Source organism: Phyllopteryx taeniolatus, chromosome 19 (genome assembly GCF_024500385.1).
Source record: "Phyllopteryx taeniolatus isolate TA_2022b chromosome 19, UOR_Ptae_1.2, whole genome shotgun sequence".
Taxonomy (NCBI): Eukaryota; Metazoa; Chordata; class Actinopteri; order Syngnathiformes; family Syngnathidae; genus Phyllopteryx; species Phyllopteryx taeniolatus.
The window spans coordinates 2,229,920-2,257,656 of record NC_084520.1 but is presented as its reverse complement, the minus strand read 5'-3'; the positions used below and the strand labels follow the sequence as shown (position 1 = coordinate 2,257,656).

General features: G+C 44.1%; 1 protein-coding gene across 1 annotated transcript in view; it reads right to left on the bottom strand.

Annotated features, from left to right (window-relative positions):
- The window catches only part of LOC133469225 (rho GTPase-activating protein 23-like), a 135,104-nt gene that overhangs the window by 15,971 nt on the left and 91,396 nt on the right, over positions 1 to 27,737 (bottom strand). The window contains exons 12-21 of the mRNA XM_061756029.1: positions 14,143 to 14,451; positions 13,995 to 14,056; positions 12,693 to 12,799; positions 12,433 to 12,542; positions 8,061 to 8,213; positions 7,847 to 7,925; positions 7,639 to 7,712; positions 7,477 to 7,566; positions 7,246 to 7,371; positions 5,123 to 5,255 (exon numbers count right to left, since the gene is read on the bottom strand). Coding sequence (XP_061612013.1) covers positions 5,123 to 5,255; positions 7,246 to 7,371; positions 7,477 to 7,566; positions 7,639 to 7,712; positions 7,847 to 7,925; positions 8,061 to 8,213; positions 12,433 to 12,542; positions 12,693 to 12,799; positions 13,995 to 14,056; positions 14,143 to 14,451 — 1,243 coding nt within the window. The remainder of the gene's footprint in view (positions 1 to 5,122; positions 5,256 to 7,245; positions 7,372 to 7,476; positions 7,567 to 7,638; positions 7,713 to 7,846; positions 7,926 to 8,060; positions 8,214 to 12,432; positions 12,543 to 12,692; positions 12,800 to 13,994; positions 14,057 to 14,142; positions 14,452 to 27,737) is intronic.

The window sequence follows — 27,737 nt, the reverse complement described above, 5'->3', positions numbered from 1 at the left end:
GTCGGAACATCTCAACCTCACACACCAGCTCCGGCTATTTCTCGAATTATTTAATTAATTAATTAATCAGTTTATTTGAAAGGGGACAATGTAATTTCATAAAACACATGAAGTACACATGGTTAAAAAAGCCAGAATTAGCCAGAAGGCTAGTTTTCATCTGGCCATGATGTAAAAAAGCAGTAAAATACATCTACAAGACAATATAATACAGGATACATAATCAAAGACTTACTATACTATTAAGAGAGAATAAAACCACAAATCATTTGATCATAACAAAAAACATCATAACATACTTGTCTTTTAGTGTTGGCAGCTATAGGTGTTAACTAGCCACATTTTCAGTTTTTTTGTGAAGGCCTTGTATTTTGTTAGCAGTTTAACGTCCTCAGGTACTGAGTTGCACTCACCAGCGCTCCTCACTGACCAGGCTGACTTACTGAAAGTGCTCCTGTGCAGAGGAATGAGACAGTCACCTCTGACAAAGCCTCGAGTGACACGCTCAGAGCTGTTTCTTTGGCTGATGAACTCAGCCAGAGGAGCTGGAGCCAAATCATGCAGTACTTTATAAATCAAATTTAAATCTGCAAATATGTGAAGACTGTCCCAGTTTAAAAGATTGTATTTTTTTTTAAATTGCACAGTGATGATAGTGCCTTGTTTTTTTATCCATCACTTTAATTACTTGTTTGTACAAAACTTCCAATGTTTTTTTTTGCATTCTGACCAGCCTGGGACCAACTGGTTATGCAATCGTTAAAGTGACTAAGAATCATTGACTGTAAGTACATGAATGAATTAAATCGATAACTTTGGTCTCAGTAATATTTGTAATAGTAAATAGTAAATAGTAAAGACAATGCAGGGTATCCCTTCCTTTGTTTTACTGCAAACTTAGCAGAGATTTCTGACACAGATTCAATGAAGTAGTTGTTAAAAGCATCAGCCATCACTTGAGGTTCCATCAGAATGGTTCCATTTAATTTAATTTGCATTAGTTTTGTTTTGTTATTTTGTGTATCACCCAATAGTTTTTTAATATAATTCCAGGTTATTTTTAAATTTCCCTTCGCACTATTCAAAGCAGTAATGAAAAAGTGACGTGGAAATGTCACCTGCCAGACAGGTGACATTCCACGTCCCCAGAGCCAGCTTCTGTAGATGGAGATCGGACCGCCAAGCTCCCCCGCCTTCCGTCGCCACCCAGCTTTCCCACAGGTGGTGAGCCCAGGGGAATGGGGACCCGCAACCGGCAACTAGTCGCTTGCCTTTGAGCCCCACCTCCAGGGGCTACAGAGGGTGGCCCCAGTGACCCGCGTCTGGGCAAGGGAAACCTAGGTCCATTTGTGTTTATCATCATATGAGCCGTACATTGTCTGGTCCCTCACCTAGGACCTTTTTGCCATGGGTGACCCTACCACGGGTGTAAAGCTCTTAGGCTCATCGGTACACACAAACCCCTCCACCACGAGAAAGTGATGTCTCAGGGAGGGGCTGCCAGGCCCACTTGGAGCAAGTTAGGGTTCAGTGTATTGCCAAAGGACACTTCAACATGCAGACAGTCTGTGTCGGGATTCGAACCGGCGATGCTTCAGTCACTGGATGACCACTCTACCAACTTAGCCACAGCCGCCCGAGTCGTAGCAGTAACACTGTTGATGGGCTCCTTTTTTAATTAAATATTTGTCGAACATGATTTGCAAATCATTGTATTCTGTTTTTATTTATGTTTAACACAACGTCCCAACTTCATTGGAATTGGGGTTGTACAAGGAAATCCTCATCTTTAGTCTACGGCCCTTCGCCGGCTGCCCCATTGCGGCTGTGAGATTTAATTCTCTTGCTGGCGGTTCAGGTCCCGATGGCACCGCAGCTGGTTTCAGCCTCTACGTCCGTATCAAAGTCTTTCTCAAAACACACTGGTTCGAAGTGAGCAGCACAGAGTTTGAAATAATTGCTAGGCACCCATAGCTTACAAAGTTTCTACCCCTGTCGATTGCCTTTCCCTATCCACTAGTCACATATACCTTTTTCACTTGGAAAGCCAAAGAAACTCTTTCCACTGCCTGAACCATTTGTACAACCAAATGCCACACAATAAACCATCCTGAAATCGCTATATCATACGACAACAAATATACAAGGACGGGAACAACAGCATGGAACAATAGCACACAAAACTGAATGAACAGGCTGTTTGGCTAGTGTTACCTCACAGTAACACAGGACATAGCCGAAGACTGGAAGGCGCTAGATGCAAAAAGCAGAAGGCGCATTCTGAATCATATTTATCGATTCAACTGCGGGCAGCCGTGGCCCAATGGTTAAGGTCATCGCCTGCCACCGTGGGGGACCAAGGTTCAAAACCCCGACTGGACCATCCACCAACATCCCCCGGACTCACGGCTGTGGTGTCCTTGAGCAAGACACTGATACCCCGAAATGCTCCCCGGGCGCTTCAGCTGCCCCCTGCTCCAGTGTGTTCCACTAACATGTGTATGTGTTCACTGTGATGGGTTAAATGCAGAGAACAAATTTCATGTGCATGCATGCATGTTCATGACAATAAAAGATGATTCTTCTTCTTCTTCTATCTCCTATATAATCACTTCGAAATGGCAGATGTAGTTTGTAAAGCGGTTCTAGAGTTATCAAGAAAATGTTTAACATCTTTGTCCTCTGACCTTTAAAGAGGTATTATCCGTGCTACCTGACGTCAGTGTCTTTTGGGGAGGAGTTTACGTGACTGTCGACTCCAGCAAGGCGCAGGAGGCAGGGGACAGAACGTCTTCATCGGAACAAACACATTAGGGCTCTGAGTCCCACAAATTATTTAACAGCATGATGATGCTAAAGTTTTCTTGAAATGTCCAGTGTTTTCGTTTCCAACGCAAGACAGTGGACGACTATGATGCTTATCATCAGCAGAAACATCCTTCTTTTTCCCCATCCAACCTCCAACACATTTCTGGAATAAAGCTCAGCTGGGAAACAAATGATCATACCTCTCTGAGCTTGATACCATCTGAACCACAGCTCTCAAAATCAAGGGCCGGGGCACACATCCAGCCCGCCACATCATTTTATGTGGCCCACGAAAGCAAATCATTCGCGTCAACTTCCATGTTTTCTTGCTGTACCAAAAGGTCAAATCATCATTTGTAAAAATAAATAAATAAATAAAAGACAATATATTGTAAGCTTTTTTTTTCACTACCAAACCCCTTTTTACAGTTACTTGATAGGGGTGGGAGGGGTTAACATTATCCCTGTTTAACGTTAAAGGGCACTGGAATCCGACGCCCTACCTCAGGAATATCTTTTGTATTTCACGAGGATCGACTGTGCATGTCAAACATTTAACGAGCGTCAATGGGAAAGCTTTGATACGCCCTAAATGGGAAATGGTGTCATAAAATGAGACAACCAGAGATAAACAAATCATTAACAGTATACTATTTATCCTACTATCCTACATATATAATTTGTAATATTTTCATCGTAATATTTTATTTTCATTTTTATTATGACTCAGCAGCGGTGGGGTGGCGCCCTGCCGCCCTCTATTGACGAGCTACCACTGAATACTATATTGAGGCGATGAGACATTTACAAACCCAATTCCAATGAAGTTGGGACGTTGTGTTAAACATAAATAAAAACAGAATACAATGATTTGCAAATCATGTTCAACCTATATTTAATTGAATAAACTAAAAAGACAAGATATTTAATGTTCAAACTGATAAACATTATTGTTTTTAGCAAATAATCATTAAATTAGAATTTAATGGCTGCAACACGTTCCAAAAAAGCTGGGAATGGTGGCAAAAAAGAAAGTTGAGGAATGCTCATCAAACACCTGTTTGGAACATCCCACAGTTGAACAGGCTAATTGGGAACAGGTGGGTGCCATGATTGCGTATAAAAGGAGCTTCCCTGAATTGTTCAGTCATTCACAAGCAAAGATGGGGCGAGGTTCACCTCTTTGTGAACAAGTGCGTGAGAAAATAGTCCAACAGTTTAAGGACAATGTTCCTCAATGTATAATTGCAAGGAATTTAGGGATTTCATCATCTACGGTCCATAATATCCTCAAAAGGTTCAGAGAATCTGGAGAAATCACTGCATGTAAGCGGCAAGGCCGAAAACCGACATTGAATGCCCATGACCTTCGATCCCTCAGGTGGCATTGCATCAAACACCGACATCCATATGTAAAGGATATCAACACATGGGCTCAAGAACACTTCAGAAAACCAATGTCAGGAAATACAGTTTGGTGCTACATCCGTAAGTGCAAATTAAAACTCTACTATGCAAAGCAAAAGCCATTTATCAGCAAGACAATGCCAAACCACATTCTGCACGTGTTACAACAGCGTGGCTTCGTAGTAAAAGAGTGCTGATACTAGACTGGCCTGCCTGCAGTCCAGACCTCTCTTCCATTGAAAATGTGTGGCGCATTAGGAAGCGTAAAATACGACAACGGAGACCCCGGACTGTTGAACAGCTGAAGCTGTACCTCAAGCAAGAATGGGAAAGAATTCCACCCACAAAGCTTCAACAATTAGTGTCTTCAGTTCCCAAACGTTTATTGAATGTTGTTAAAAGAAAAGGTGATGTAACACAATGGTAAACATGACCCTGTCGCAGCTTTTTTGGAACATGTTGCAGTCATAAAATTCTAAGTTAATGATTATTTGTTATAAAAATCAAGTTTATCAGTTTGAACATTAAATATCTTGTCTTTGTAGTAAGATCAATGAAATATAGGTTGAACATGATTTGCAATTCATTGTATTCTGTTTTTTTTTTATGTTTAACACAACGTCCCAACTTCATTGGAATTGGGATTGTATATGGTTTCACAGTCATAACAGCCCTCTAAGGGAAATGGTACCAACAATGTGGCCGAAGATAAAAATGAGTTTGCCAACCCTGGGAAAGATATACTGTACAAATAGTTCCGCAGAAAACTAAAACTCAAATGTTTATCTAAAACAAATCGTATCTGTATAATAGGTTGGAACACATTGTGCTATGTCAATATAGTGTGTCAATGAAAATGTCACAGTATTTATTATTTATTATGAATATACAATGTCCCTATCCTCACCTGATGTTTCTCCTGGCATACCTTGCCTGCCAATGTTGCACAACAGGTGGTCAATGTTCGGCATATGCTCCATTTTCTCGTCTGGAGCTTTCTCTTGCTTATCAAGTTCTCCGCCAGAGAAGAACCAGTCATACTAGATGAAGAAACCGCAAGGTGTTAAGACAAACTGATATGTCTCATAGGAAATATAATCTCCAATGTGAAATAGTCCTGAAGTCATACAACTTGGCAAGGTTGGGCTGTCATCATGTAATAAGTCTGCATATTGTGGGTTCTGATGCTCACTGAGCATCAAAAAGATGAAGCTAAAAATGGGGTGTAACTTTTATAGGTAAACCTAATTTCACCTTCTTTAACATTTTGAATGCACATGTTCAGCTCTTCAATGTTTCAGTACTTTATGGACAACTTGCTGTTCTCTAACAAGAAGTAAAATTCACAATAGGTGTCTGAGCCATAGATGTTGCTAGCCCCCTTTGGGGGGTGCTGAGTCACCCCTAAAATGAATCCCAGCACCCCTAAAATTCATTCATTTTCTGTACCGCTTATCCTCACTAAGGTCGTGGGCATGCTGGAGCCTATCCTGAGCTATCTTTGGGCGTGAGGCGGGGTACACCCTGAACTGGTCGCTAGCCAATCGCAGGGCACATTTAAAGAAACAACCATTCACACTCACAATCACACCTAGGGGCAATTTAGAGTCTTCAAGCAAGCTATCATGCATGTTTTTGGGATGTGGGAGGAAACCTGAGTACCCGGAGAAAATCCATTCAGGCACGGGGAGAACATGCAAACTCCGCACAGGCTCAGGTCCTCAGAACTGTGAGGCAGCTGTGCTAACCAGTCCTCCACTGTGCCGCCCCCTTAAAATTTGTGATGAGCAACATTTTTAAACTGTATGTCCTTTTTATATCACTTAGACAAGTTAAAAACCATACAGCACTTGTTTGAAACACAATATTTTAACAACGCTCCTGAATAGCGTACTGACTGAAAGCTGACAGTGGGAGAAAAGCAAAGAGAGGGGTTTGACATATTAATATTCAAATAATTCACAAAAATCAATTTCTATTAATGTGTTTTACACGTGTATTGCATTTCAAATAAAGGTAAAAAAAAAAAGTCCAAGCTCCAATTTCAGTACTCATATATGATGGTTTGAAATAACCAAAAATTTGTCAATAGTCAAAATTTGCATTTTGCGCCTGATAAAAACATTCAAAAGCGAAATTGTGCATCACAGATTTTTAAGTTTTGCTGATAAATGAACTGCGGAGACGGTCCCTGAAAGCTTCACTGAGCTAACCTCAGTTCTAAAACCAATTCTGCGCATCCAACACTTGTAGGCCTACCTACAGTACTGCACATTATTATGGCTCGATCACCACCACCGAGGTTGATTGTCAAAATGGCTTCCATCAACTACAGTACAAGATCCGATCCAAGAATTTGATCCCAAAAGACAGTGGTGGTGCTTGATGTTTGTAATAGACTGTTCAAAAGACTGGAATTTACTGTATCTTGCCTGGCTGGGAGCTCAGCACTCCTAAACCTAGAACCTAGAATTGCCCCTGGTCTAATCTATGAATCGGAGCAATACATTTCCAAGGATGTCCACTTCTACGCCTCTCAGTCACTCTTCCTGTCTTCCTGTATCTATGTTGCAACCTGCTGATGACGCTCAGTTAAGCTCAGTTCTTTGATAATGGCAAGGTATGGTTGATCGGTCAAAACTTTAGTGTTCAGCTCCTTGTGTGTGGAAACATTCAATTGGACATGCGCATTCAAAAGTTTATAGAAGGTCAAATTGACCTCACCTGTAAAGGCTACCTAATCCTGAAATTTAACCCGAAATCCAAATATTTTTTGGTGTGAGTAATGTGTAATAATAATAATAATAATAAAAATCAGGTTAAATGATGAAGTCTTTGGAACATAGGAGTTTCATTTACATATACTCCATGTAAATGTACGTGCTTTGAGAGATTCTAATCAGTAAAAATACATTAAGTCAAGTATTAACATAGCAGAGTTCAGACAGCATTCCAGCACGAACTGTGTTTGATTTTGAAGGTTTCACTGTTGTTTGTTTTACAAGGGTGGAATAAGGTCTTCCTTCTTACATGTAGGATTAGTGTCTCTACTATTTTGTAGCGGTCAGGCATGTGGGTGACCATATCTGTCATATTGTCCTCTGATGTCCTCACCAGCGTCGGACCAAACACCAGAGCCAGGTTTCTTGGCTCCATCTGGAAATTGGATATGAAATAGTATCCATCCTTGATGCTAAAAATTGGATACTTTATATGTCACAAATCACGTTAAAAATGTCATCACATTTAATTTGGCGGTACCTTATTTTTTTCAGAGTGATCTGCCACCCTTTTTAGGTGACACACCAAGAACTTGAGGGTATGGTAGTAGTGATCTGGGAGATCATGAATCTGGCGGGAAACAAGACATCATGTTAGACAACAACGACAAATCTTTAGAATTCATTTTTTTTAATGAAATACCAATTTTTTCATAGTCTTCAGGCGGTCCCTCGTGTCTTCTATCCGGTTGGCATTAATGAAGTAAGTGTATTTGTCTGCAAAACGATAGGATTTAGGATTTGTATTTATTTATTTATATATTCATTTATTTGTTTGTTTGTTTGTTTTCGGAATGTGTTGAATTATGGCTATTTCCACAACCACACAACTTGAGAATGCCTTTACACACCGTCAGTAAACAGTGGCTCAGGCAGTTTCCGGAAGAATGACTTCAGTAGGCTGCTGATTACATTCAAATCCTGCCATCTCTGTGGAGAAGGAGAAGAGATTTTTTTTGTTTTAGATATTTGCTGCTGACTTAAAAAATGAGCTACAATCACAAAATGATTCAAATAATAATGCTTATGCAGATTTCCATTGGTTTATGACATGGCGCTCCATACCTCCTCAGCAGTGTTGATGTCAAAACCTTTATTGAGATGTTCCTGCAGGTTGGACACCATGGCATTGTTTCCTGGCACCCGGTAGATTCCAGTGTACTCTAGACCTGTCGCTTCGACCACACCACAACACATCTCCACAATCTGGGGGACAAACTGGAGAGACAAGGGATCATGTGATGGGAAAGAACTTCAGTGGTGATACTTTACGTAAATACTGTATGTACTAATCAAAACAGACAAGATGGAAGATGTGTTGTGATTAAAAAAAGCCAAATAATGTGGCGTTAAGTAAGTTGCAACTGTAAATGAAAACAGATTTTCATTCTTTCTGTCACGTACTGCTCTGCAGTACCGTTTTGGAGCCTGGATGGCGCTTTGCGCCCTCTCGTCCTCTCTCTCACCTCCCCTCTCTGTTTCAGCTTCTCCTCACCTGTCTCCAATCAACCCTCATCACCACCACCATCTAAGCCTGCCTGTTCCCGGAAATCCTCGCCAAAGTATTGCAGCCTCTCCTAGCGGTACCACGGCCCACCGTATTCATGTAAGCTACTCAACTCCTCGTTTCCTTGTCAACTCTTATGTCTCCTCGTTCCCAGTGTTCCTGACCCACGTTATTCCTGCCAGCCCCCTGTTCGGTCCATTGCCTGCCGCCTGTCAACACATCCAGGACCACTTCCATAACCTTTGCTCAATAAACTGTTCATCATTTCACATCAGCTTCCGTCTGCTCTTGGGTTCAGCTACTTCCCACACCTGACACTTTCATCATTTCATCCTTTCATTCATTTCAGTTTGGTCATATGATTTTAAACAAGATTTGCAACAAGATAGTAACAAAAAAAAATTAATATTACCCCAAATATAGTTATTACTAATTATTTGTACCAAAAAAAAAAGGGGAAACATTGAATTGTTGTTATCATCTTATTAGGCCAAGAATATACTGGTCTAGCCCACTTGAGATCTAAAACTAACTAACTAAACAAACTAAAATTGGTTTGACACCAAAATCTCGAGAATAAACTTAACTTGCTGAAACTAATACCACACAAACAATTATATGTTTTCATATTTTTATTGAAAATTAAGTAACAACGGCGGTAAGGTGGAAGAATGGTTAACACATCCGCCTTCACAGTTCTGAGTTCAAATCCAGCCTTGCCTGTGTGGAGTTTGCACGATCTCCCCGTGCCTGTGTGGGTTTTCTCCGAGTACTCCAGTTTCCTCCCACATCCCAAAAACATGCACGGTAGGTTAATTGAAGACTCTAAATTGTCCGTAGGTATGAATGTGAGTGCGAATTGTTGTTTGTTTATATCTGCCCTGTGATTGGCTAGTGACCAGTTCAGGGTGTACCCCGCCTCTCACCCAAAGATATCTGTATAATGCTTCTCGCGTTGACTCTTTTCCACTCGTCATGCCCGTAATGGCTGTACAGTACCCTTAAAACAGGGAATATTAAAGGGAGGAAAATTGGCACTTGCATCCATTTTTCATTTCACATTCACACCGACGGGCAATTTAGAGTCTTAACTTTGTATCCAAAACATCTAACCTTGGCTGTCCCTCTGATGAGCTCATTTCTAATCCTATCCAACCTGGTCATTCCGAGAGCGAATCCCACCATCTTCATTTCTGCTACCTCCAGCTCTGCTTCCTGTTGTCTCTTCAGTGCCACTGTTTCTTATCTGTACATCATGGCCGGCCTCACCACTGTTTTATAAATTTTGCCCTTCATTCTAGCAGAGACTCTTTTGTCAGGTAACACAGCCTACACATTCCTCCAAACTGCTTAGACCCGTTTCTTCACTTTCTTACCACACTTTTACCTGTTGACCTAAGTTTTTAAAGTCCTCCACCCTCGCTATTTCTTCTCTCTGTGGCCTCACTCTTCCCCCTCCAGCCCTCTCATTGATGCACATATAGCCTTAAAATCCTTCTTATGGATTGTTATCTAACAATGGGATCGTCTAAAAATCGTCTGTAATTGAAAAGAACATTAATCAACATTTTATATATTTTGTTCAACTTTGCAAATAGCTAACTGGAAATTATATTGTTGCGGATGTGCAATAAATAAACAGAGTTCATAAACCTGTTTGACTAGATTTTTAATGCGCTTATCAAACACGACAGCGCCACCCTGCCCACCAAGGAACGAAAATAAACAACAAAGATTAACAGTACAACACACACAGCTGTGACTACACTTACTGTGACTTTTTCAAAAGCTGCAACAAACTCCTTGTGCTTTTTTATGGTTCCACCATAGAAGAGCATCCTTATGTACTGTGTGACCGTATGGTTCACCGGAAGCTCTGCAGCAGACAAAAAAATCCTAGATTCATCAAGACGGCAAAGAAAATCATTGCCTGTCTTCTGCCTTCCTGAGAGGAAATGGCAAACTGTAGACTACTTTCAAAAGCAATACAAATATCATAAGAATCTCTCACCCTGCCAACTCACTGTTTCAACGACTGCCCTCAGGGAGGTGACACAGGTGCATCTGAGTAAAGGACTAGCAGATACTTTTCCACAAAAGCAGTGACTCTTTTAAACAGTGATTAAAATGTATGATAATTTTTATCTGAAGCACTTACCTAGCAAGTTTTGAACGTTATTATTTATTTTCTCAAATTATTGCAACATTATGAGGAGTGTGTTTATTGATGTCACTGTGTTTTTCGATTATTGATATGTGTGGGTGAAGCACCTTACTGGAGCAGTGCTCCAGTTTCATTGCATTTAATGCAATGACAATGATGGCATTCTGATTCTAACTGCGACGTATGTATGGCCTCCACTGTATCTGTCACTGGCATGGAAATGAATGATCTCATCAAAATTCCTGAACAATGGATGATTCCACATTGTTTCATGCACCATACCAACCCCATCCATCCATCCATCCATTTTCTACCGCTTAGCCGAGGTCGGGTCGCGGGGGCAGTAGCTTTAGCAGTCAAGCCCAGACTTATCTCTCCCCAGCCACTTCATCCAGCCCTTCAACGAAGCGTTCCCAGGCCTGGCAAGAGACGTAGTCTCTCCACGGTGTCCTGACTCTGCTTCCTCATGGGAAGGCGTGTCGGGGGAATTGAGGAGGTCTTCGAAGTATTCTCCCCACCGACTCACAACGTCCCGAGTCGAGGTCAGCAGAGCCCCATCCCCACTATACACAGTGCGGATGGTGCACTGCTTCCTCCTCCTGAGACGCCGGATGGTGGACCAGAATTTCCAATTTCCAGAAAGCCATCCGGTAGTCTTTCTCCATGGCCTCACCAAACTCCTCCCACGCCCGAGTTTTTGCTTCAGCGACCATCAAAGCTGCATTCCGCTTGGCCAGCCGGAAACCATCAGCTGCCTCAGGAGTCCCACAGGCCAAAAAGGCCCGATAAGACTCCTTCTTCAGCTTGACGGCATCCCTCACCGTTGGTGTCCACCAACGGGTTCGGGGATTGCTACCATGACAGGCACCGAGTACCTTATGGCCACACCCTAGTTCGGCCGCCTCAGCAATGGAGGCGCAAAACATGGTCCGCTCGGACTCGATGTCCCCTGCCTCCCCCGGAACATGAGCAAAGTTCTGTCGGAGGTGGGAGTTGAAACTCCTTCTGACAGAGGATTCTGCCAGACGTTCCCAGCAGACCCTCACGATACGTTTGGGCCTGACTCGTTGGACTGGAATCTTCCCCCACCATCACCACCACAAAGTCGAGCATCGAACTGCGACCTCGGTTGTCCTGGTGCCAAGTGCACATGTGGATACCCTTATGCTTGAACATGGTGTCCGTTATGGACAATACGTGATGAGCACCGAAGTCCAATAACAGAACACCGCTCGGGTTCTGATTGGGGGGGCCGTTCCTCCCAATCACACCCTTCCAGGTCTCACTGTCATTTCCCACGTGAGCATTGAAGTCTCCCAGCAGAACGATGGAGTCCAGCACCCCCTCTAAGGAATCCAAAAAGGTTGGGTACTCTGAACTTTTGTTTGGTGGATAGGCACAAACAACAGTCAGGACCCGTCCCCCCACCCGAAGGCGGAGGGACGCTACCCTCTCGTCCACCGGGGTGAACCCCAACGTACAGGCGCCGAGCTGAGGGGCAATAAGTATGCCCACACCTGCTCGCCGCCTCTCACCGTGGGCAACTCCAGAGCCCAAACCGTGTGTGGAGGCAAGCCCGACTATATCTAGTCTGAACTTCTCGACCTCACACACCAGCTCGGACTCCTTCCCTGCCAGAGAGTTGACATTCCACGTCATTCCACGGATCGCCAAGGTCCCTGCCTTCGGCCACCGCCCAGCTCACACTGCACCCAACCCCTATGGCCCCTTTTATCTGTTAGTTTGTTTTTTGTCACTGGGCTTACTTTGTAGTTTACAGCAGGCTGACAGTTCTCCAGTCGCACACCAAAAGCCTTCGGATAGCTTGTCGTCTTGGACTTCATGATATTGATGCCCCATGGTGTCTTGTTGTCAACTGAGTCCACAAGACACACATATATTCACATTTTTACTTCAGAATTAGTACTGATATAAGCATTTTGTTTTATCAAAAATGCCCATGTACTTATTGGTGTGGCTTTGTTGTTTGGACAACATGAAAGAGCAAAGCCATGTTTATACTCACCAGTTTTGGATGATTGATTCATTGACGTGTTGTCATTCTTACCCAAGAGGAAGGGAGGCATCATACGGTGAGTTTTAAGGGAAGAATCAGCTTTGTTACCTGTAAGACTGTGGCAAATGATACAAAAGCATTGTCAAAATGTGGTAGCAATTATTTAAAAAAACAAGAAAAAAAGACTACACTGTGTTCCAAATAATTAGGCAGATGATGTTTTTGTTCATTTCCGTAAATAGTCAATATGATTCACGGTCAATAAAATGTTTTGATAATCAACAGGGTTGTTCTCTGTGATTGGCTGGTGACCAGTTCAAGGTGTATCCCGCCTCTCGACCAGAGTCAGCTGGTATTGGCTCCAGCACGGCCGCGACGCTAGTGAGGATAAGCAGTATGGAAAATGGATGGATGATAATCAACAATTATATTAGCTTCTCTAATAATGGGGATTTCATAGAACTATTTTACTTTTAAAAATACTTAAAATACAGTGTTCTAAATTTAATTTGAATTGCTTCTTATCTTAACATAGAAGCCCTGCTTCGATATTCCTTGAACAACTCTTTCATCCATTTAACTTGTATGTCCATTGATAGTTTATGCCTGTATTTCATTTGAGGATACAAAAGTTGCCTCCCAGACTTGTTGTTTGGAGGTACAGTACCGTGCCATCCACCATCATAGATCTTAGGGATGAGGGAATTGGGATGAGGTCAGGGCATGATGACACCAGGAATCTTTCTCCTTTTATATCTAGAAGCACTTTTACCTGACTGACCAAACTCTCTCTGAATCTGAATCTCTCTGAATCACACACACAAGATTGCGATGATTTGCTTGAAATTTCCAATTTTTATTCCTTTCTTAAGGCAAATTACAATTCCACACACACCAGCAGAAATATCCTTCTTTTACTCTATCATGCTTAGAAAATGTAACTTGCTACTTGCTTGTGGAATAATCTCTTAAGTAATATTCCTTTAATTGAGCACATCTGGGAAACTAATTATTAAGCCTGTGTGAGAAAGCAGAAACAACATGCAAAAACTTTCACAGATGAGCCAAAACTCAGAAAATGATTATACTTAACTTGCATACTAAGTTGAAAACACATTTTATTATAGGGTCAAATGGTTGACATCATTTATATGAAGGACAAAAAGTAGAACACCCATTTGTTTGTGTCAACTGCCATTTAGGTAAAGGTTTTTGACTAGCATTCAGCCCAGAGCTACAGTGACTTCCAAGGAGTAAGCGACAGTTGTAATCAAGCAATGAGTTTTGCTATATTTAGATCATCATTCTGACCTCTGTTTTCTGTAGTCATTCAGCTTCTTGTTGATAAGAGCCTGTCTTGAGGAACCAATCTCCTACAAGAAATGGAAATAATAAATAAAATAAATGAACAAGTCAGTTTTGAGTTAATTTTCCAAGATTGAACATGCTCTGATCTGACCTCATTGTCAATCTTGCCGTTTTCTCTGATAACCTTGATCCATGCCAACATGTCATCCCTGTTTTCAGCCTGGAGCAGATACTCACAGAGGTCCTGTGTCATCAGTCTCAGGGTGTGCTTGTGCTTTGTTTCGCTATAAGCAATGTCGACCAGGCATCCACGAATGCTGACCTGGGCATGTTCATCTGGACCTAAAGCAGGCCCTGTCCCATGAAGAACAGCCTCCCTTTTGTCTTTGTAGAGGAAAAGCGTATAGGAACGAAGCACAAAAAAGAGGCGCTTCCAAGGCCGCATGCTGCCACCGACTTTCTACAGTTAGGAGGGGGGGAAAAAAACAACAATTAAGCAGCTGCATTTTTTTTGGCTTTCAAATCTTATTGACTATTAGAGTGTAAGTGGAAGTTCTTCAGTACCATATAATAAAAAACTGTTAGATTCTTTTCAGATTCAGCTCAAACCTCTTTCACTTGCATGGGTGTTTATGCTCCAAGAATTGCTACGTAAAGTGGAAATCTGAATACAGGACACCTGCCCAAAAAAGGGTTTTTTTTGATAATTATGCAAGAAATTGCTCCTCCCAGACTTTCAACACATTGTAGACACAAACATTTCCACGCTGTATTTCCATGGAAAAGGTAAAGGAACTCTGTCCTACTATACTGCAACTGCAGGTCTTCAGAAGAATACATTTTAAAAAATGTGAAGTAGACTTCAATGCTGTGACATAGTACCAAAATCCATCCATCCATCCATTTTCTGAGCCGCTTCTCCTCACTAGGGTCGCGGGCATGCTGGAGCCTATCCCAGCTGTCATCGGGCAGGAGGCGGGGTACACCCTGAACTGGTTGCCAGCCAATCGCAGGGCACATAGGAACAAACAACCATTCGCACTCACAGTCATGCCTACGGGCAATTTAGAGTCTCCAATTCATGCATGTTTTTGGGATGTGGGAGGAAACCAGAGTGCCCGGAGAAAACCCACGCAGGCACGGGGAGAACATGCAAACTCCACACAGGCGGGGCCGGGGACTGAACCCGGGTCCTCAGAACTGTGAGGCTGACGCTCTAAGCAGTCGTCCACCGTGCCGCTAGTGCCAAAATCTGTGAATAAAAATAAATGTGATCACGTTAGAAATCTGTGAGTAGCTGGGCTGCAAAGTAGGACTTGGGTGATATGGCCTGTAAATAAAATCTCTGATATTTTTTCTCAAATATCTGATTGACTTCTACACTGAAAACATTCACTGATGGTACACTTAGAGAGGTAATTCTAGCCTGTATTATTGAGCCTTGGAAAATTATTTCATCTTGCTGTAATGGGAAACTTTTGGACGCTCACATTGTGAAGTCACATCGCCAGATGCCAGAGTAGCATCTGCTCCATTTGCACACTGATTGAGGAGTATCTGCAACATTTGCACAATCAACATAGTCCCAGATTATCGCACTACTCGTCACTTTAAACCGCATACACTCCTTGAAGTCTCGGCGCCCTTTGCACAATGGTCATTGCACCGGACTATTGCAATATCAGTCTTTCTAACTGCAGTAAGTGCTAGAGGACTCGGCATCTTTTTGCACAATTTCCATCGATCCATCCATTTTCAACACCGCTTATCCTGGTTAGGGTCGCGGGACGCTGGAGCCTATCCCAGCTGACTTCGGGCGAAAGGCGGACCCTGAACTGGTCGCCAGTCAGTCGCAGGGCACATATAGACACTCACATTCGCACCGTCACTGAGTGGGAACTGAACCCATGCTACCTGCACCAAAGTCAGGCGAGTGTACCACTACACCATCAGTGACTTCTTTTTGCACAATTGTCCAAAAAAATAAAATAAATGTACCAGATAACTAGCAACCCTTTATTGCTCAGTGACTGTTTTTTTTTTTTGTCAATGTCTTTATGTCTCAAAAGTGTTCTCTGTCAATTGACTGTCTGTTGTCGTACTAGAGCGGCTCCAACTCCCGGAGGCAAATTCCTTGTGTGTTTTTTTTGGACATACTTGGCAAATAAAGATGATTCTGATTCTGATGTTGCCAGGTAACTTGATGGGAGTAAACCACAATTAAGTATGCATATACAGTAGATTTTTTTTCATAGAGTTCTCAATCATGCGTGATCAATATTTGTTTGTCTGGCAAGATGGAGGTGGAGATCTGGAGGATACGCCAGGCTTGAGACTCTTAAGACAAGGAGCCGAGTTGTGTTTGTTTTCTCTTTATAATCGTAATTGCTTGATGTCAGCTAGGTTATACATTTTCAACCTTGCACAAACCCAAATTCCAATGAAGTTGGGACATTGTGTACAATGTAAATAAAACAGAATGCAAAGATTTGCAAATCCTTTTCAACCGATATTCAATTCAATACACAACAAAGACCCATCCATCCATTTTCTGAGCCACTTCTCCTCACTAGGGTCGCGAGCGTGCTGGAGCCTATCCCAGCTATCATCGGGCAGGAGGCGGGCTACACCCTGAAGTGGTTGCCAGCCAATCGCAGGGCGCATACAAACAATCAACCATTCGCACTCAAATTCACACCTACGGGCAATTTAGAGTCTCCAATTCATGCATGTTTTTGGGATGTTGGAGGAAACCGGAGTGCCTGGAGAAAACCCACGCAGGCACAGGGAGAACATGCAAACTCCACACAGGCGGGGCCGGGGATTGAACCCGGGTCCTCAGAACTGTGAGGCTGACGCTCTAACCAGTCGGCCACGGTGCCGCCCACTACAAAGACAATACATTTAATGATCAAACTGATAAAACTTAATACTTTTTTTTTTTTTTTTTTTGGCAAATGTACACTCATTTTTAATTTGATGCCTGTAACACGTTCCAAAAAAAGCTGGGACAGGGGCATGTTTACCACTGCGTTAGATCACTATTCCTTTTAACAACACTCAATAAAGCGTTTGGAAACTGAGGACACTAATTGTTGAAACATTGTATGTGGAATTCTTTCCCATTCTTGCTTGATGTACAACTTCAGTTGCTCAACAGTCTGTGGTCTCCGTTGTTTCGTTTTCACACATTACACACATTTTCAATGGGAGAGAGGTCTGGACTGCTGGCAGGCTAGTATTCACACTCTTTTACTACGAAGCCACACTTGCAGAATGTGGCTTGCCATTGTCTTGCTGAAATATGCAGGGACGTCCCTGAAAAAGACATTGCCTGGATGGCATGCCATGGGCAGTAACACACCCCCATACCCTCGCAGATGCTGGCTTTTGAACTTTGCGCTGGTAACAATCCGAATGGTCCTTTTCCTATTTGGCCTGGAGGACACGACGTCCATGATCTACAAAAAGAATTTGAAATGTGGCCTCGTCAGACAACAGCACATTTTTCCACTTTGCGTCAGTCCATCTCAGGTGAGCTCAGCCCAGAGAAGCCCGCGGCATTTCTGGGTGTTGTTTGATATACTGTATGGATTTCGCTTTTAAGGTAAGAGTTTTAACTTGCATTTGTAGATGTAGCAAGGAACTGTGTTAACTGACAGTGGTTTTCGCAAGTATTCCTCAGCCCACATGGGAATATCCTCTCCACAATGATGCTGGTTTTTAATGCAGTGCTGCCTCAGGGATTGAAGGTCACGGGTATTCAATGTTGGCTTTCAGCCTTGCTGCTTACGTGTGGAAATTTCTCCAGATTCTCAGAATCTTTTGATGATATTAAGGACCGTAAATGGTGAAATCGCTAAATTCCTTGCAACTGTACGTTGAGAAATGTTTTTAAACTGTTGGACAAGTTGCCCACTCAGTTGTTCACAAAGTGGTGAACCTGGCCCAGTCCTTGCTTGTGAACAACTGAGCCTTTCAGGGATGCTCCTTTTATACACAATCATGACACTCACCTGTAGAATGGTCCAAACGGGTGTTTTCGGAGCATTCGTCAACATTCTCAGTCTTTTGCTGCCCCTGTCCAAGCTTTTTAGGAATGTTTTGTAGGCATAAAATTCAAAATGAGAGAGTATTTGCACAAAACAATTACTTTAATCACTTTGAACACTAAATACTGTATTTTGTCTTTGTAGTGTATGAATATAGGTTGAAAATTATTTTCACATCATTGTATTCTGTCTTTATTTACAGTTTACACAACGTTCCAATTTTATTGGAATTGGGGTTTGTAAAATGTGCAAAGATGAGTGCGGAGAGATTAAACCCGGGTCCACAGGGTGCACATGCGGTCATGTTCCGAGGCGGGTCCCGCTGGCCGTGCCTCGACCAGGGACCAGGCTGCTTCCCAGCTGAGCCATGGGCTGGTGACTGGTGGCAACTGACTGGGGCCCTGCCACCGAAGAGCTTTTTAACCACCTCGGTGACTTAAACCCCAGAGATGGCAGAATTCGCCTCATCCGTCACATTCATTTGCTGCTTGGAGATTGTATCACCAGTTTACACTCAAAGCCAAAACTCATGGCATTAAGACTGAACCATTAATTTTGATTTCTATTTGGCCATTATAACACCATATTACAAATTTAATTTAGAGCTTCAGTGGCTAATAATATGGCCACATCCAATATGGCGGACAGGGTGATGTTTCACAGGGAAGGGCCACCCCACTCAAGGTCGTGTCAATGTATATATTTCTATGTATTTTACAACACTAATTTGCAGACGCTGTGCGCTGAGCTGCACGCTCCAGTAAAAGCGATAACATGATGACTCATATAGGAGCGCACTGCATTTTTGGTTTGCTGCATGTGGATAATTTAAATTGAGATTTTTATTTCATAAATACGTGGAGGATTCAAATAAAGAGAGTATTTGATTTGAAAGTACACTTTAACCCACTATCTTTTTCCCCAGAATTCCAACTGTTTTTATCGCATGCAGAAATAAAAACTAGCATACAGAAAAAGAAAAACAATCTTCATTTTAGCCTTTTCATTTCTGTAGGAAATGGGTTCAAATTATAGTATTTGGTTGCCCAGCCCTGCTCTAGAACGTCAAGTTTGTTTTTATGAATACAAATGGTTGTCTGGCAGGCGTGAGATCATCTCTGCTGGTCTGTGAAATCCAAACTCTCCGCTCTCCTTGACAAATGTGCAGTTGTCTCACCCTGAATCTAAATTAGTGTGTGGTAAAGATAATACTTTGTCCCGCCCACCTGTACTGTTGGAGCCAAACACCACACCGTAATTCCCCATTTTTAAAAAAAATTGGCAATCAGTCAATTTCTCTATGTACTACAGTTGAATAAAATAAATACAAAGTATATTAGAAAATACTGAAAAACAACTTCAATAAAACCAATATTAACAAAAAATATTTAAATGGCAACATAACCACTGCTTGACTTCAATATAAGCATATTCTACATTTGAATAGATTAACAAAAAAAATTATTTAGAAAACCATGAAAAAAAAGTCAATACCTAATAAATACAAATTATACTTTTAAAGTGCAGAATAACAATTCAAGTTCAATTCAGTTATTTTTTTTACTCTCAGTATATAGTGGGAACAGCATTTGGTTTCTACACGTGCACTGGCAATGCATTTGCGGTAGTTTTATTCGCTGTTCCTGCTGTGCACGTCTTGACCTCTGAGGGGCACTATGGTGCACACAATGAGATACGCACAGTGATATACACACAAACAAATAAAGTAGAAGTCACAATTGAATATTTTTAATATAACTCCTTTTTCACAGTTTGAATAATATATGCATGAGAGTATTGTTATATTGCCCTTTTGTGTGTTTATACAGAATTTGTGTACCATTGTCTATTCATTATTTTGAGACATATAAGTGCTATGAGTTCAATACTAATTTTTGTTAGCTCGTCAATGCTGTTTTTCATTCATTGTGCATGAGCAATTTTTCTGAACAAAAACAAAGAAATACAAAGTATGTGATGTATTTGAACATTCAATAGGTGTAATTATTTTATGTGTGTTTAGTTTTAGAGTGAATTTCAACTGGAGTGTCAATAAACAACTTTAAGCAAGCAACATTCACTTTTACTCCTTGCTACTGTTAGCACCTTAGCAACCTGTTGTTGTAATCATGTGGGCTCTGCGTGCCGTCTGGGCGCTGCTGGATAGAGTGGCGCATGGAATGGACTGCTTGTGTAAAAGTGGTAAAATCGATTTTAGATCCAGTCCGATCCGATCCAATACTCGTTTTTTTGCTGACATCGGACCGATTTCCGATCTCAAAGATCGAATCGGGACACCCCTATTTGCAATATTCAGTGCGCTCAACTCGGGGACTTCTTTGGAAAGTCCAATCTCCTAACCTTTGTACTACTTTTCCTTAACCTTTGTTGGAATATGTCACGGGGTCAAGGAGAGATCAAAAGATGGTTAATTTTGACACAGGAAAGGCCAGCCCTGCTTCAAATGAATTTGACTCCCCATTTGCTAACTGATTTCATTGCACAATGGCAAGTATTGCTGATGTAAGTCCCTAGTTTGCAGTCTCTGCCTGCAAAATATTTGCTTATTAATAAAATGATGTATCTTTTAAAATAATTCACTAATTCTAACCATGTAAAGTGTTTCTAAAATGATTTCAAAAATGCTATTGTATAAATGTAAGCAAAATGGATGCCTCATCCTCGCACTTCAGCTCCCAGACTCCTCCGGTGTATTTCAACAACATAATGAGGCTCTCTCCAGTGGCATTAAAGGCAAAGACAGCTTGAGTGACAAAGAAAGTTACGTTTGTAAAAAAAACCAAATAAAGGAACGCTGAAGACACTAAGATGCATTTGTGTTAATTTTCATGGAAAAAGCATATGAAACATTAGGAGACAAATCTATATATCTACAATTATAATGAGCATCTTCAGATAATGTTGAAAACCATGAAACTTCATTTCGGACACCTAACTTTAAAGACCTTTTGGCATTATCCATCCATCCGTCATCCATCTTCTTCAGCTTATTCGAGCTCAGGTCACGGGGGCAGCAGCCCCAGCAGGGACGCCCAGACCTCCCACTCACCAGCCACTTCATCCAGCACTTCTGGGGAGATCCCGAGGCGCTCCGAGACCAGCTGGGAGACATAGTCTCTCCAGCGTGTCCTGGGTCGTCCTCAGGATCTCCTGCCGGTGGGACATGCGTGGAACACCTCACCAGGGGCGCGTCCGGGAGGCGTCCGAATCAGATGCCTCGGCCACCTCCTCTGGCTCCTCTCAATGTGGAGGAGCAGCGGCTCTACTCTGAGCTCCTCCTGGATGACCGAGCTTCTCTCTAAGGGAGAGCCCGGACAACCTATGGAGGAAATTCAAGTAGATCGACCGGTAAATTGAGAGTTTCGCCTTTCGGCTTAGCTCCTTCTTTACCACAACGCACCGATACAAAGTCTGCATCACTGCAGAAGCTGCACCGATCCGCCTGCTGATCTCCTGTTCCATTTTTCCCTCACTCGTGAACAAGACCCCAAGATACTTGAACTCCTCCACTTGGGGTAGGATCTCATCCCCGCCACCCTTTTCCGACCGAGGACCATGGTCTCAGATTTGGAGGTGCTAATTTTCATCCCAGCCGCTTCACACTCTGCTGCGAAGCGCTTCAGTGAGAGTTGGCGATCACGGCTTGATGAAGCCAACAGAACCACATCATCTGCAAAAAGCAGAGATACAATACTGAGGCCACCAAACCGGACCACCTCTACGCCTCAGCGGCGCCAAGAAATTCTGTCCATAAGTTATGAACAGAATCGGTGACAAAGGGCAGCCTTGGCAGAGTCCAACCCTCACCGGAAACGAGTCCGACTTACTGCTGGCAATGTGGACCAAACTCTGACACCGGTCGTACAAGGACCGAAGAGCCTGAATCAGGAAGTTTGGTACACCATACTCCCGAAGCACCCTGCACAGGACTCCCCGAGGGACATGGTCGAACGCCTTCTCCAATTCCACAAGACACATGTGGACTGGTTGGCCGAACTCCCATGCACCCTCGAGGACCCTGCCGAGGGTGTAGAGCCACTGTTCCAAGGCCAGGACCAAAACCACACTGCTCCTCTTGAATCTGAGATTCGACTTTCCGACGGACCCTCCTCTCCAGCACCCCTCAATAAACCTTACCAGGGACGCTGAGGAGTGTGATCCCCCTGTAATTGGAACACACCCTCCGGTCCCCCTTCTAAAAATAGGGGACCACCATCCCAGTCTGCCAATCCAGAGGCACTGTCCCCGATGTCCATGCGAAAGCCCTACAACATCCAGAGCCTTTTTAACCACCTCGACCCCAGAGATAGGAGAGCCCGCCTCAGAGACCCCAGACTCTGCTTCCACATGGGAAGGTGTGTCAATGGAATTGAGGAGGTCTTCGAAGTATTCTCCCCACCGACTCATGACGTACGGAGTCGAGGTCAGCAGCGCCCCATCCCCACTATACACAGTGTTGACGCCGGACCAGAATTTCCTTGAAGCCGTCCGGATGTCTTTCTCCATGGCCTCACCGAACTCTTCCCATGCCCGAGTTTTTGCTTCAACGACCACCAAAGCTGCATTCCGCTTGGCCAGTCAGTACCCATCAGCTGCCTCAGGAGTCCCACAGGCCAAAAAATGCCCGATAGGACTCCTTCTTCAGCTTGACGGCATCCCTCACCATTGGTGTCCACCAACGGGTTCGGGGATTGCCGCCACGACAGGCACCGACCACCTTACGGCCACAGCTCCGGTCGGCCGCCTCACCAGTGGAGGCGTGGAACATGGTCGGACTCAATGTCCCCCTCTTACACTGGAACACGAGCAAAGTTCTGTCGGAGGTGCGACTTGAAACTCCTTCTGACACGGGATTCTGCCAGACGTTCTCAGCAGACCCTCACAATAAGTTTGGGTCTGCCACGTCGGACCGGCATCTTTCCCCACCATCGGAGCCAACTCACCACCAGGCGGTGGTCATTTGACAGCTCTGCCCCTCTCTTCACCCGAGTGTCCAAGACATGCGGCGCAAGTCTGATGACACGACCACAAAGTCGATCATCGAACTGCGATCTGGTGCCAAGTGCACGTGTGGACACGCTTATCCTTGAACATGGTGTTTCGTTATGGACAATCACTGCTAAGCACAGAAATCCAATAACAGAACACCGCTCGGGTTCTGAACGGCGGCGGGGGCGTTCCTCCCAATCACACCCTTCCAGTCATTGCCCATGTGAGCATTTAAGTCCCCCAGCAGAACGATGGAGTCCCCAGCAGGAGCACTCTCCAGCACCCCCTCTAAAGACTCAAAAAAGGGTGGGTACTCTGAACTGCTGTTTGGTGCATAGGCACAAACAACAGTCAGGACTCATCCCCCCACCCAAAGACGGAGGGAGGCTACCTTTTCGTCCACTGGGGTGAACCCCAAAGTACAGCCGGGGGGCAATAAGTATGCCCACACCTGCTCGCCGCCTCTCACTGTGGGCAACTCCAGAGTGGAAGAGAGTCCAACCGCTCTCAAGAGGACTTGTACCAGAGCCCAAGCCGCGCGTGGAGACGAGCCCGATTATATCAAGTCGGAACTTCTAGACCTCACACACCAGCTCGGGCTCCTTCCCAGCCAGAGACGTGACATTCCACGTGCCTAGAGCCAGCTTCTGTCACCGGCGATCGGATCGCCAAGGACCCTGCCTTCGCCCACCGCCCAGCTCACACTGCACCCGACCCCTATGGCCCCTCCCACAGCTGGTGAGCCCATGAGAAGGGGGACCCACGTTACCCTTTCGGGTATTAAGAATATATATTCATTATTATCAAGATTAATTTAGAATATTTTTTCTTTCTTAGAAACAAGCTGAGAGCATGCTTATCCTCACTAAGGTCACCCTTAGTGAAGATAAGCAGTATGGAAAATGGATGGATGGATGGACAATGGATGGATGGATGGACAATTATTGTCATGTTCCTGTTCTCTGCATCTCTGCTGTGTCTATTTTTTCTGTCTATAATTTCCTGGGTGATGCGCAGACCCTCCAAAGACACACCTGTTGGCAATGATCATCAGCTGGGTACTTACGTGCAGCAGAGGCAGAATGATGAAAACAGATGGTTGCATCATATATGGTCTTTCGTATTTCTTGTTCTCACAATTACACTACTTCCTTTTTGTTGTCTAGTGTTCTGGGGAAGCACCCTTTTGTGTTTTTGATAGTTTTTCTAATCTTGCGCAGATTAGATTATGGATAATTATTTCTTTCCCTGGCATCGTCCTTCTGCTGTGGTTCCCTCCACCTCTTTTGTTTCGTTGAGGATTCGTAGTATTTGTTCAAAGTCAACCATTTTGTTGACGTCAACTTTTGTTGGTACTTTTTACTATTTCATTTCACTATTACGTGCTCTTTTCATTCATTCAGGATTATTTTTCCTTGCGTGTTACATGCTATTTTTGTTATTAAAACATTTTAACTCAATGTTTGCCTTGTCTTTTTTCAAATTCATTTGTCGGATCATAACAATTATAACCTTTTAAGGATATCTGTCCATCAATCCATCCATTTTCTGAGCCGCTTATCCTCACAAGAGTCGCAGTAGCCTATCCCAGCTATCTCCGGGCAAGAGGCGGGGTACACCCTGAACTGGATGCCAGCGAATCGCAGGGCACACATAAACAAACAACCATTCACATTCACACCTACGGGCAATTTAGAGTCATCAATTAACCTACCATGCATGTTTTTGGGATGCGGAAACCGGCGTGCCCGGAGAAAACCCACGCAGGCACGGGGAGAACATGCAAACTCCACACAGACGATTTAAACCCCGGTCCTCAGAACTGTGAGGCAGACACTCTAACCAGTCGCCCACCGTGCCGCCGGATAACTGTCTATCATGAAAATATTCTTATGTTAAATTGATTTCCAAAAGGAAATTCAGTGGGCCATGTGTTAACCGTTATTGATTAAATTACAGTGGGTGAAATAAGTATTTAACACATCACCATTTTTCTCACTAAATATATTTCCAAAGGTGCTATTGACATGAAAATTTCACCAGATGTTGGGAACAGCCCAAGTAATCCATACATAAAGAGAAAGTAGAATAAATAAGATCAGAAATTAAGTTATGTGTAATAATGTGAACTGAGTATTGAACACGTTATTTATTTAATCAGAATCAGAATCATCTTTATTTGCCAAGTATGTCCAAAAAACACACAAGGAATTTGTCTCCGGTAGTTGGAGCCGCTCTAGTACGAGAACAGACAGTCAATTTACAGAACACTTTGGAGACAGAAAGACATTGACAAAAAAAAAAACAGTCACCGAGCAGTAAAGGGTTGCTAGTTATCTGGTAATCCCGGTACATTTTTTTTGTTGTTTTTTTGACAATTGTGCAAAAAGATGCAGAGTCCTCTAGCACTTAGAGCAGTTCGAATGACTAATATTGCAATAGACCGGTGCAATGACCATTGTGCAAAGGGCGTTGAGACTTCAAGGAGTGTATGCGGTTTAAAGTGACGAGTAGTGCGATAATCTGGGACAATGTTGGTTGTGCAAATGTTACAGATACTCCTCAATCAGTGTGCAAATGGAGCAGATGCTACTCTGGCATGAGTGGCCAGTATATGCAAATAGTGCAGCATGGCGAGACAACTACAGTGAGTGCACGAGTAATACATAATTGGCCCCACAGAAATGTGAACTCAAGTCAAAAATTGCCAGCATGTTGTAATGGAATTGTAGGTCAGCTGTTTAAGAAGTGCTCACTGCTCAGCCTCCCTGGTAAGGTCTATTCAGGGCTGCTGGAGAGGAGGGTCCGTCGGGAAGTCGAATCTCAGATTCAGGAGGAGCAGTGTGGTTTTCGTCCTGGCCGTGGAACAGTGGACCAGCTCTACACCCTCGGCAGGGTCCTCGAGGGTGCATGGGAGTTCGCCCAACCAGTCTACATGTGTTTTGTGGACTTGGAGAAGGCGTTCGACCGTGTCCCTCGGGGAGTCCTGTGGAGGTGCTTCGGGAGTATGGGGTACCGAACCCCCTGATACGGGCTGTTCGGTCCCTGTACAACCGGAGTCAGAGTTTGGTCCGCATATCCGGCAGTAAGTCGGACTCGTTCCCGGTGAGGGATGGACTCCGCCAAGGCTGCCCTTTGTCGCCGATTCTGTTCATAACTATTATGGACAGAATTTCTAGGCGCAGTCAAGGCGTAGAGGGGGTCCGGTTAGGTGGCCTCAGTATTGCATCTCTGCTTTTTGCAGATGATGTGGTTCTGTTGGCTTCATCAAGGCGTGACCTCCAATTCTCACTGGAGCAGTTCGCAGCCGAGTGTGAAGCGGCTGGGATGAGAATCAGCACCTCCAAATCTGAGACCATGGTCCTCAGTCGGAAAATGGTGGCATGCCCTCTCCTGGTCGGGGTTGAGATCCTGCCCCAAGTGGAGGAGTTCAAGTATCTTGGGGTCTTGTTCACGAGTGAGGGAAGAATGGAACGGGAGATCAACAGGCGGATCGGTGCAGCGTCTGCAGTGATGCGGACTTTGTATCGGTCCGTTGTGGTAAAGAAGGAGCTAAGTCAAAAGGCGAAGCTCTCAATTTACCGGTCGATCTTCGTTCCTACCCTCACCTATGGTCATGAGCTGTGGGTCGTGACCGAAAGAACAAGATCCCGGATACAAGCGGCCGAAATGAGTTTCCTCCGCAGGGTGTCCGGGCTCTCCCTTAGAGATAGAGTGAGAAGCTCGGTCATCAGGGAGGATCTCAGAGTAGAGCCGCTGCTCCTCCGCATTGAGAGGAGCCAGATGAGGTGGCTGGGGCATCTGATTCATATGCCTCCCGGACGCCTCCCTGGTGAGGTGTTCCGGGCACGTCCCACCGGGAGGAGACCCCGGGGACGACCCAGGACACGCTGGAGAGATTACGTCCTTCGGCTGGCCTGGGAACGCCTCGGGATCCCCTTGGAAGAGCTGGATGAAGTGGCTGGGTAGAGGGAAGTCTGGGCGTCCCTGCTAAAGCTACTGCCTCCGCGACCCAACCCGGATAAGCGGTAGAAAATGGATGGATGGATGGTGTTTAAGAAGTTGATCGCAAGAGGGAAGAAGCTGTTGGAATGTCTACTATTTCTAGTTTGCATTGATCGGTAGCGCCTACCTGAGGGAAGGAGCTGGAAGAGCTGGTGACCGGGTTGCGGAGGGTCCGAGAGGATTTTGCACGCCCTTGTCTTAGTTCTGGCAGCGTGCAAGTCCTTAATGGTGGGTAGGGGGGTACCGACAATCCTTTCAGCAGTTTTGATTGTCCGTTGCAGTCGGAGTTTGTCCTTTTTTGGAGCAGCACCAAACCAGACTGTGATGGAAGAAGACAGGACTGATTCGATGACCGCTGTGTAGAACTGTTTCAGCAGCTCCGGTGGCAGGCCGTGCTTTCTCAGAAGCCGCAGGAAGTACATCCTCTGCTGGGCCTTTTTGAGGACGGAGTTGATTTTGGTCGCTCACTTCAGGTCCTGAGAGACTGTAATTCCCAGGAACTTGAAGGTCTCGACGGTTGACACAAGGCAGCTGGACAACGTGAGGGGCAGCTGTGGCGAAGGATGCCTCCTGAAGTCCACGATCATCTCTACAAGTCTTGAGCGTGTTCAGCTCCAGGTTGTGTCGGCTGCACCACAGCTCCAGCCGCTCCGCTTCCTGTCGATATGCGGACTCGTCA